Source organism: Athene cunicularia, assembly GCF_003259725.1.
Source record: "Athene cunicularia isolate RWA chromosome 5 unlocalized genomic scaffold, athCun1 chr5_part2, whole genome shotgun sequence".
Taxonomy (NCBI): Eukaryota; Metazoa; Chordata; class Aves; order Strigiformes; family Strigidae; genus Athene; species Athene cunicularia.
In genome coordinates this window covers 9,174,790-9,186,289 of record NW_020799102.1, presented here as the reverse complement: position 1 = coordinate 9,186,289, position 11,500 = coordinate 9,174,790, and the positions used below count along the sequence as shown (strand labels likewise).

The window sequence follows — 11,500 nt, the reverse complement described above, 5'->3', positions numbered from 1 at the left end:
GTGAGTGCACGGGGACGGGGACGGGGTCGCGGCGACCGGGGCCTGCTGGGGCGGCGGCGGGGGTTGTATGGAGCGGCTGTCCCCTGCCGCGGCGGGCTGCCAGCTCCGGAGGGAAACTGCCCCGCCGCGCTCGGGTTTGTTTATATTTCTTTAATTTTTCTTCTTATAAACGCACTTGTTTGTTGATTTATTTTCTGAGTAGTCGCTGGCGGCAGCTGCCTGGCGGCTGTCGGAAGATGCGGCTGAGCGGCGCCGCTGCGGGGGTGTGGGGGGGGGCTGCCCCCGGCCCGGCCTGGCCTCCTCCCGGGGGTGTTTTCCGGGCTGTCCAGAGCCGGGTTTCTCCTGGAATTCGTCCCGCGGGGTCTAAGGTGGCTGAGCAGGCGGCGACGGCGTCTCTCTGTGCGGGGAGGACCCCCGCGGCGGCCCCGTGCTGGGGCGCGATCCGGAGCCTGGAGCGCTCTTCGCCGCTGCGAAGAAGAGGTACTAAATAAACCGAAATGGTTCTGGCGGCGTTCCGCCCCCTCTTCCCCTTGTTTGTGGTGCTCGCGTGAGCGCCTTTGAAGAAGTTGTAAGCTATTTCAGCCTCCTACAGTGAAGCCAGTGGGCCTCTCGTCTGACATGGAGAGATGTTTCCGTGCAAGCATTTTGTTTTGTGTTTTGTGTTTTTGGGTTTTTTTGGTTTGTTGTTTTTTTGTTGTTTTTTTTTTTTTAACGCACATTAGCTTATTGCAGAAGCATCTTTACGCTCAAAAACTGTTGTTTGAGGGAGCTGTGCTGAGTGACAGGTTTTTAAGATGTGGAATTGTTGCCCTTTGTGGGGCACCCCGTGTTCAGGGGGGTGAGGGCACTTTTTGTAGCGTTAGTCGCTGGTTTTCCAGCCGGTTGTTGCATGCATGTATTATAGAGGTGCTCACTGTGTTACTTCCTTCCTTGAAAGTCAGTAGGTCTTGGTACTTTTTGTTATGGTTATGCACAAAATTAAAAAAAACCAACCACCATAAAAGTGCAGGAGCTTTTGGGTTTTTTGGGAGGTAGTGGTGTATGGTGGTTTTTTTTTTTAATCTCAGCTGTGCCCATAAACAGCAGGGCAAGCTGATGGGAATGGTGTGAGGGACTGATGCTGAAAGGGAACTCGCCAGTGACTCTTCCCGAGAAAAGAGCCTGTTAAGAAAGAGGAGGATGTGCAGTGTTGGACCTTGGTTCACAGCTGGAAATGGAGACAGGAGCTTCAGGGAATTGCAGGCTGGGAATTGCATAGAGAGCTCGGCTGCTGCTTGGAATACAGAGGTACAAACACCCAGCGGCTTCTCTGCGTAAGATCCCGCACTTCCAAAAAGTGTCTTTGCAAAGGCTGTGCATTGCTTTGTTTACATTAAACTCCCCAAAAAGTTCAGTGTCAGCTCCTGAGGAAGCTTTGGTGGACGGTTTTGGTCCTGGAATTTAGCATGGCTAAATTTAGGGCAGGGCCAACATAGGAGAAAGTGCTTCCTTACCTACCCTGGGATTAATTTTCCATGCCTTATCTATTTGGTTCTTAGGCACTTCCATTATTTAAATTGTTGCATGGACAGTTCTGATAGTGCTATTTAAGAGTTAATCTTTTTGTAACTTAAAACAGGGGAAAGTTGGTTCTAAATTTAGATTTAGAGGGCTTTTTTAAAGCTCCCTCTGCATGCTGGATTGGCACTGTGTGGCACTAGGCTGTAGGAGTCTCTCGTTAGTCTGGATATTTTCCCTGCCTAGTTCTTACTTTTGCCTTTGGAATGTGGTGGTGGCAGATACTAGTCACACCATATCCAGATGTTTTCCAACTGGGTACAACCATGATTTTGACAATTTTTTTTTTCTTTCTATGAAGCATATGAAATTGGAAACAAAGCCAGATGTGCTCTGATGTGTGATGCTGGTTTTCCAGAGGAAATTAAATTGTTTGGGCAATTTGGGGAAAAAAAAAAAAAAAAGAAACACCAAAAGACCTCAAAAAAATCCCCAACAAACTAACAATAAATAAAATAAAGCAGATGTGCCAGCGAGAACTGAAAGCTCATGGGTTTGAATATTTAGTAGACTTAAATTTAGTTATAAGTGCTCTCTGGAACACGACTGCTCAATAATTGCCCATGAAATTAGATCAGCATTCAAAACCACCCTGTGAGAAAATCCAGCTGACTTGTTTTCTTTGACTGTGTATAATCCTGAATGTTACCCAAGCAGGTTAAAATAAATGCCTTGTCTAGTAGCTCTTCTGTTTCTAAGAACTGGAAACTACTGTAAGAAGTTGGTGCTTGAAAGGAAGGTGCACATGGCTGGAAGAGTCACTTGCTGTTGTAGGTGGCTCCATCGGCTTCGTGTCAGAATGAGATGGAGTTTGAGTGTGTTTTGCAGACCGTGGCTCCTCTGATGGTTAGAAACCTGCACTTGCCTTCTAGCTGGAATATACTCAGAGTGCATTAAAATACTGGTTTGTGGTAATGCATAAGGATCTTACTTCAAAAAACGGTGTGTTTACTGAAGTGCTTGTTTGATAAATACTTGTTCTGGAGGAAACAATCTTCTCAGTTCTTAAAGCCAACAGAAAACCCCGTTACTAATACGGCTCAAAGAAAGTATTTGTAATTGCTGTTTGATTGTACAATTAAAATGACTTCAGGCGGTTCCATGTAAAAGTGTAATCTGTCTTAATAACAAAGCCCTGGCTTACGACTGTGCTGCAGCAGAGCCCGTGCTGCAGTAGGCACAGCACTCGGCACAAACCCGCCTTGGCCCTGGTGGGGTTGTGCCTTTGTGAAGGGAACCCAGGGCTGGGAGAAGCACTGGTGCATGTAAAGGGATCAAACAGCTGCCACACGCTCATTGTTTGTGCGGTTCAGTGTTTTTATTAAAATCTTGTGAGGTTCTTCTGAATGAGAATTTGAAAACAGGAGGACGTTAAGGAGGCGTGTGGTGTCTGCCTTTAGTGTGCAACCTGTAATTGGGATACTGGACGTGCTGTGCACAGACTGCAAACGTGCGAGTGGTGCACCTGCCCAAGGAGCTGAAATGGGTTTTGCTGTAAGCGGTGACACCTTGAGTTAGTGGTATTGAGTCCGAAGACAGAGGTCACCCCACATCTGTGTTTGTGAGCTGCCTGCTGGGGACACGTACTGAGGGACTGAACAGAGCCTTCCTTCAAAGTGGGGTGCAGAAGAGAGGATCAGCAGACGAGAGCCCCTCGGCTGCTGAGGGGCTGCACACCATGGGGTTTTCTAAGCAAGGAGTGGGGGGTTGGGTACAGTGGTGAGAGCAGGTCCTTGGCACCCCTAAAACTGAAAGGAGCTGTAGTTGCCTCAAATAGCCTTCAGGGATAACTGGGTGCCTTTTAGCAGTCCAGGCTTTTTTGTTACAGAAGTGCATAGTTAAGGTTTACCTTAGAGGAGTCACTAAATCTCCTTCTTAACCAAACTTCTCGGTTTACATAATAATAATTAAAATGTTTCCTATCTATTTTGCATCTGCCAGTTCCATCTTGGGGGGGAGGGGATTAGAAAAATTCTGATGTGGTTAAGTGCTGGAATGAAAGCTGAGCTTTTGTACAGGTGGGTGAGCTCTCTGAAGTGTGTGGTGAATGTGTTTGTGTTTCACAGTCCTAATTTGTTTGAAATGTCTCCTGTAAGAAAAAAGCCTTGGAAATGGTGCTTATTGTTCTTAAAAAATAAGAGAACAAGCTCTCATATTAGCTGTATAGTCAATTTTGTTTTCCTTGTTTTTTTTCTTAAGAGCAGCTGCCTAGTTTGGCAAAGGTTGTTTGTAAAGTAAGACTTGTGACTGCTTAAAATCTCAAATTCACTTCATCTCGCTCAGTTTCTCCTTGTCTGTTCCCAGCTATCCACAAAACAGACTCTTTTACTGACAGGATTTGAAGACTTGATTGTTTGCTGTGATACTAGATTTTCCTTAACTCCGAGTTTTGCCTCCGAGCAAAGTACAAGCTTGCATTTGCTGCATAAATATGTCAGTTTAGATTGTCAAGTCACAAGTGCTGATTTGTTTGCCTCTGTGCTTAAAGGATATCTTTCCTTGGGGTAGCAGGGTGAAAATAACATGGGTGGTTGTTTTATTCCGCAGCAGTGAAGAAATGCGTGCTGTTTGGAAATGTAATTGAAGTATATGTTGGTCGGAACTGTGGTTTGTGGTAATCGCTTTTAAAAATAAAAAGATCCTTTCTTCCCTGTGCTCATTGCTTTGCTGTACGGAAAGCTAGGGAGCAGGGGAACGAAGGTCACTGTGGTAGCAAAGTGGAGGTTTATCCCTGGTTTTACCCCAGCAGTGGCTTTGGCTGGGCTCCGTCGTCCCCAGTGGCTCAGCAGTGCCGTGGCTGGATGTGACTGTGACGGGTCAGCAGGGACCTGCTCCGTTCCCACCACCTGCTGATGGAGGAGTAATACAGACACAAGTTTTGCATAAAATCTAAATATGCTGTGTAAATCCAAACATGCCATGTAAATCCCTGCTACCTATGTAACAAATAAGCCTGCTGCTGCCCTGCCGTGGGACTGGTGCTGCCAGTCGTTACCCTTTGAAACAGCGCCACGAATTTTGTGCTGCTGTAGCTAACTGAGATTTTGGGAGGGTATTATATAATTGAGTTTCAGTTTGAATAATTCATACGTACGCACTGCTGAAACTTGAAAAATTCCTAGTGTTTCTTCCTTTTTTTAAATTTCAGCTACGTCATAGACTGACTGGCTTTTGATGAGTCTGCGTGTTTTCAGCCAATGTAAATTGTTTTTAAACACACCCCTGTTAACAGCCACGAATTTAGCTAAAAGTTTAGACTTCTATTTAGGCGAGATTCTTACTGAAGTTAGAAGTCTTTACCAAGAACTTAGTTGTGTTGAAGCTTGATCTTTTTTCTTTTTAGGGTTGGTGGTTTGTTTTTTTTTTTTTCCTCTGAGCCAGACTCCATTTGCAGTTTAATCTGGTTTAGCAAAGCCTATGTTTTTAAGACTCTTAAGTGCAGAGCTGTGCTACGTGGCTCAAACAGGGAGTGTGCGAGTAAAGATACACATCAGGAGCACTTGAATAAAACCTAATGGTTTGTTCCAAAAATTTTCTAAATATGCAAGATATGTAACGCATAGCAGGGAGAGTGGGAGAAGAGCACCCCATTGAAACTTCTTTGCCACACTTATAGAAGAATCCAGGTTTTTTTCATATTGAGATATGACATGTAGCTTTATAAGTGTCAATTAATTATATTTCTCCATGACTGGCTTATAGATGCTTGCAGGGATCTGTCTGTCTTAATGCTTTGTAGCATTATAGATTAAAAGCTCTGGTTTGATTGTCATTATGAATTTGAATCATGAGACATCTCTCAGTATCTGTCAGTTTTATTACCAATCTGTGCTAATGCACAGCAATTAATGTGATTGCATTAATATGCACCAAATCAAGTCTCCTTTCTGTGGAATAATGATTGTGAGGTCTGAGACTTCTCTATTTCATGACAGAGCTGTGAAAAGGCCTTTTTTAAAGAAGACCTGAAATACATAACCTTTCTTCTTGTTTCTCTTCAGTTGAGCAAGATAATAGGGTATTTTGATTTGAAATGCGTATCGTCATCCTGTTAGGCCTTGTTCAGAGGGCCTCTGGTCCCTTTCAGTTTAGTGTTTTATTGCTAGTCCACGAGATGGTGTTGGCGTTTGTGGGTTTTCTATTCCCATTTTCAGTGGGGAGTTCTGCTTATGCCTTTTTCTGTCATGCAGGAGCCTGAGATAAAGCTGAATCTTTCACCTAAATCGAGTTTCACAAGCAGCTGGTTTCACCTAGCTTAGTTGGGATGTGAAACTCCACATAACGGTAACTGCTTACCTGTAGCCACCTCTGATGTGAAACTGGGAAAACTAGTCCATGGTGTGAGGAGCCTTTGCTATAGAGCGAGGTCCCTTGTACTGTTCATGTCCCTGCAGATGCAGTGGACACTTTGCCAGGCTGATGCCCCTCCTGCCCGTGTAGGGGTGCACTGCCTCACTGAAGCCTGCCTTCTTGCAGGGAGCGGATTCCCAATGTCCTGCCATGGATGATGACAGCCAGGATGAACTGCTAAACAAGAACGCTGCACTAGGCAAGGGCAAGAGACGAAGCCTCACACTCCTCAGTGAAACAGGTAAATGCAGCCTCTCTGCATGGGCATGTTTCTAGTTCTAGGTTGGAGAACCTGTTGGTTTAACCTCCAAAGAGTAGAGACATATTTGTGACTCTTTTCACCTGAGAACTTTTTTGGTTTGCCGCTTAACTTCTGTACCTCAAACTGCTGGCATGCTTCCCTTGAGTTTCTCAAAACAGGCAGCTTTGACAGCACTGAGGAAATCTGGGTTTTCACTACATATTTAATGTCCTGAGCAGGAGTTCTTGGTGCATCCTTCACTGTTCTGCCCAACTGTCTGCATCACATAGGTATTTCCTCACTGCTTCTCTCTTCTTTTTAAGAAAGCAATAGTGGAAATAGCTGTGATTCAGAAGATCATACTGGAAGTGATGAGGAAGAAGATGACACTGAGGAAGAGGGAGGTGAGGAGGACAAGGAAGAAAGTGAAGATGAAGAACTAGAAGGTAGGTCTGTTAATGTGTGTTAACAGGCATTTTTTTAATACTTGGAGGAAGAGCGGGATGAAAGCTTCTTCTACAGAAATTAACCATGAAATACGAATCCACAGATGCTGCTGTCTCAGGCCCATACCCAAATCCTACAGTAATAAATAAACAAGGAATATTCCTCAATTTTTAAGTTTTTAAAGCATATAGATGAAGATTACCTGCTAGCCAAACTGGTGTAGTTATAGTCAGTAGGAATGAACTCTGCCCCAGCATGAGTAGAAAAAAAGTCAAAATTGCAGCAATGGCTCATGTTATTTTTTTTCCCTTATGAAAAGCATGTTTGTTTGGTTTGGCATGGGGCTCTAAAGTGAATGTTGTTGATGGGGAGTTCTGGAAATAAATTGCTATTGCTGTTAAGTCTAGGGAGAAGGGAAGAAGACTAGGTTTTTTTTTTTGAAGGAGGAGTGTGGATGTTACTTGGGTTTGTTAATTTTGCTGAAAGCATGCTCTGTAGATGCATGTACTTCTGAAACTGCTGCACTCAAATTATTATTTGGATAGACAAAAAACAGAAGTTTTTATCACATCTTGAAGCTTGTTAGGAAGGCAAGAGCACAGTTTTCCAAGTTACTAGTTAGACTGATTTGCACACAGACTAAAAAGTTGGCACCAGGTGTCAAAAAGCTTTATTAATCCATCATTTAGAGTATTCTCTGCTATGTCTAGTTAGAAGAATTCAATAGAAAAGACCAAAGACCACATTTTCATTAGGAAAAAAAATGAACAAAACAACAGCCATCGCCACCCCACTCCCTTCCCCCCAAAAAATCGCAATCCAAAACCCAAAGTGAGTGAGTGGTTTTTAGGTAACTTCGTGCTGCTTGAAAAAGTCAACTTAATTCACAGGTTTTAGGGAGAGACTAATGCATGTTTCTTTTTTTTGTACTAAACCAAAACCACCGTTCAACAATGTGTGATGAGTGCTTGAAATTAATTTTTCTCAAAACAAAGCTGCTTTAAGCAGTCTCCAGCTAGGCACCCAGTTCCCTTGACTTTCAAAATCATGATTTACTGGTGAAGTCTTTAATCTGTTCTTCTGCAGGCTAGTGTATTGCTGCTGCTTGTCCTCTGGAGTGTCTATTAAAAAAAAAAATACAGTTGGATACATGATAACTTTATTATAAATCTGTTTTTTAACTTCAGTGTTCAGTGGTGGCCTGACATATCCTACTCTCTTGTTGTTTCAATAATCTGTTGTTTTTCTGCTGTCTGTCCTTTTAATCTCTTGCAAGACTAGTCACATTATCAGGCTTTATTTTTTGCCAGAGTAATCCACTGTGTTTTAGTGAAGGGATTTAGGAAAAAAGAAAACAGCAAAAAATATTGCCTCAAACTGGGGAGGCCGTGCTTCCCCCTTGCAGCCCCATCAAATAAGCTTACTTGGAATTTTCTGTGAAGTGGTACTGCATCCTGCCCACCCCCTCTGCCCTTGCTGCTGAAGCCCTGCACACACACAAGTTGTTTTTCATCTCTTGCTTTTTAAGATTGTGAAGATGATGATGAAGAAGAGGAAGAGGAGGAGGAGGAAACTGAGGCTGCTGTGGGGGGAATGACTGATTCTCTGAAATTAGAACCACACATAAATGGAGCGAGCATTTCCTCTGATGAGGATGGCGAAAACTGCCCCATTTGCCTCAACACGTTTAGGGATCAGGCTGTTGGGACTCCTGAGAACTGTTCCCATTACTTCTGCTTGGACTGCATCGTGGAGTGGTCTAAGGTGAGCTCTTCTGTCCCCAATGTCCTGTAGCCTTCTAATGTGCTCCTCTCTCCCCCCTCCAATCACACTGCTCTGCTGTAATGAGAGCAAAACACTGTAATATTTAGATTTGCTTTCTTAAGCTTTTTAACACAGACTTGGGTTACTTCTCTATTTGGCAAGATTCATGTTTGTGAAGTGTGGATCTGTTTTTCTTGTACCCATCCTGTTCTGTTCTGTTCTCTAAAAGCTGTAATGTCATAAGCAAGTGTGTTTCTAGGCATCTAAAATTCCTTTTTTCAAGTCAAGACACCAGTAATACTGTTTTTTGTTTTGTGTGTGTATATTTCTCTGTTATTTGTCTTCAACTCCTGTTGAATTCTGTGTTCTGTCTGTTGGATGGGGATCTGTTGCAACAGCAAACATTTAAACATAGAAAAGATAAAGAATAATACTAACTACATCAGCAGTTTGTTCTGAGTTCAGTTTTCAGTCAAGAGTTCCTTGCCGCCTAACTTAGTTTCTGTAAGCATAATTGAGGGTGAGATCAAAACTTACTGTGCATGCAGCAGTACCAGTGGTAATTAAATAAAGCAAGAAATAAATAAAGCACTCTTACTGAATATATTTGTAAGCCGTTTTCAGTTGCTCCTTCATCCAAAAGAAAGAAAATGGCCTAAAACATGAGCACTGTTTCAAGGCAGTGTTTGGAAGAACTTTGATGTTGCTTTGACAATTGAATAATAATAAAATGTCTTCAGTATAATAAATGCTTTTCTAAAAATGTGTATTTTCTGATACAGTAGTTTGTTTGTAAACCAGGTAAGTCAGGTTCAAGTACTTAAAATGCCAATAGTTCTTAAAATGATTACTGCATTAATTTAATTCTTATTACATTAATAATTGAAGATTTTATTTTAAAAAATTAAATCAAGAGATGTGCTTATTAACTTTATGCAGGATTTTTTTTCCCCTAGAATGCAAACTCCTGTCCGGTGGATCGAATCCTCTTTAACTACATTAGCATAAGGGCACGTTTTGGTGGTAAAATCTTAAAAAAGGTAAGCTTTGTGCTGCAGCAAACAACAAGGCCAGTTGCCACAAAATAGCTATTCAAAGGTTTACACTTCTAGCATGTTTAGCTGATATTCGGTGTCTGGAGGAATTATTTCTGTTTTATTTTGAGATTGCCTTTTAAGGAATTGTTACCTTTTTTCTTCCTCCTTATCCATGCTTCCTGCAGTGTTGTGTGTGGGTGGAAGCGTGGCATCTTTTCTGATGGCAAAAACGGTGGTTTCCATAACTCCCTTTTTTGCATAATGGACATTTGACTCTAAGCTGTTCTGCCCTGATAAGCCTGGCCACGTAGGGAAAATGCCCCGCATACTGCAAGTGCCGTTGTAGTATGAATAGAAATAATCTAGGTTATACATGGTTTCTCCCTTATGTCTTGCCACCAGCTATACTGTGCAGCAATTGGGTTTGTAAGGGGGGAGAGAGACACAAGGCAGTAGTAGAGCTCTTGAAGGCACAAGTTGAATGTGCTAGTAGTCTCTCACAAAAAAATATTCATGAGCTGTCGTTGCTCTTTATTAATATCAGAAACATGTTGATTTTCAGGAGAAATTTAGGAGTTTTTAAGAGTTTGCATTTTAACAGCAGTGTGAATTAACATTTAAAACATGTTTAAGGGGGGAAAAGCTTGGGGGGGGGGGTTGGTTTGACTACTTTTGATTTAGTTCAGGAATTTTGGTTTCGCCTTTTCTTAATACACAGTTTTCTATAGTTGTTGGTATCTGACAGTAGACAAGTTCAGTAGATGTTTTCAAGCATTTAGTCGTGTCCTAGACGTGTTGAATGAACTAAATGAAGGTTATGGTATGTGAGGGCCATCTTGGTTCATTCACTTTTAGATTTGGCTGCAGGTACTGTTAATGTGATAATGGATTTTGGAAGGTGCCATGTTCTGCATAAAATGTGAATCCCTCTTCTATTTAGATTCCTGTTGAGAACACAAAAACTCAGGGCAATGATGGAGAGGATGATCCAACCTTCTGTGAGGTGTGTGGCAGAAGTGACCGGGAGGACCGCCTGCTGCTGTGTGATGGCTGTGATGCAGGGTAAGAGAGGTTGCAGTGGATGTGGCAGCTGTGTGGTTGCGGATGGCATTGCAGGGCAGCCCAGTGCTTGGCCACAGGTGCTATCTGGTCTGTAGGCTGTCCCTTGCTGCTCTCCTCAGGCTCATCATGTGGCCAGGCTTGTATCCACGTGCTTAGAATGCAGACATCCTCATGCTGGGGTGGATCCTTTTCTGATCATGTAGCAGAGTATGTGTGGAGAGTCCTGCACACCTCAGTGCTGCAGACCACCAAAGCAGATGACCACACCTTCAAGTGTTGAAGATGTTTGTGCTCATCCAGGCAGTATCTGCGTGCATGGAGGGTAAAAAACATACATTCTTTGTCTCCTTCAGAAGGTGCATGATGTGTTCCAGCTGACTGGGCTTTAGTGCTGTACAGAAGTGCTTAAGATTCACAGCTCTATAAAATTTTGAGATCTTGTCCTTAATACCACAGTAATTAAATGATTCCCTTACTCTTGCTTACTTCTATCTCTGTCTAACTTTTTTTTTTCTCCTCCTTGATTAATAAGTGTTTATATAGAGGCATCAAGATACTTGAACTGGGCCTACAGTGTTCTGCTTTCTGCTAGAATGTAAAGCTCTCATTACTTAATCAGTCTTGTAGCATTGTCAGTTTGATGATATCAGAAGTTACCCATTGAACAGAGATACTTTCTTGCAGTGAATAGGTAAAATAATATTTCAAAAATTATTTCTAGCAACCTAACTAGGCAGCTGGTAAGTCTGGTTTTGTCTTTGTGTTCTGTAGTGTCCATGTACACTGATCTACCTTCTGGACAAGAGACAAAATTCGGAACACTAAATATTAAGCATGTCATCAGAACACTGAGTTTAAAATACTTAACCAAAGCCCAAAGCAAGTGTTTCATAGGCCTAATATGAAGTCATGTCTTTCAGTTTTTTCAGAGCTTTCATAAGCCTTATCTGAACTCAGGGTATTGCTTCAGGTTTTCCTTTGTGGTCTCTCAATACTTTCTCTGATTTTCCCCCCCCCCCCCCCCCCCGAAGTTCTTGCTACA

General features: G+C 42.6%; 1 protein-coding gene across 3 annotated transcripts in view; it reads left to right on the top strand.

Annotated features, from left to right (window-relative positions):
* The first annotated feature begins 73 nt into the window (after positions 1-73).
* PHRF1 (PHD and ring finger domains 1) overlaps positions 74-11,500 on the top strand; it is a 32,154-nt gene continuing 20,727 nt past the window's right edge. The window contains exons 1-6 of one of the 3 annotated variants that reach the window (XM_026850366.1): positions 74-134; positions 6,034-6,148; positions 6,472-6,594; positions 8,124-8,359; positions 9,316-9,399; positions 10,337-10,458. In XM_026850366.1, coding sequence (XP_026706167.1) covers positions 6,058-6,148; positions 6,472-6,594; positions 8,124-8,359; positions 9,316-9,399; positions 10,337-10,458 — 656 coding nt within the window. In that variant the 5' untranslated portion in view covers positions 74-134; positions 6,034-6,057. Of the gene's footprint in view, positions 135-370; positions 481-6,033; positions 6,149-6,471; positions 6,595-8,123; positions 8,360-9,315; positions 9,400-10,336; positions 10,459-11,500 lie in introns of those variants that run through there. The other 2 variants (XM_026850365.1, XM_026850367.1) reach the window with 2 other exon arrangements.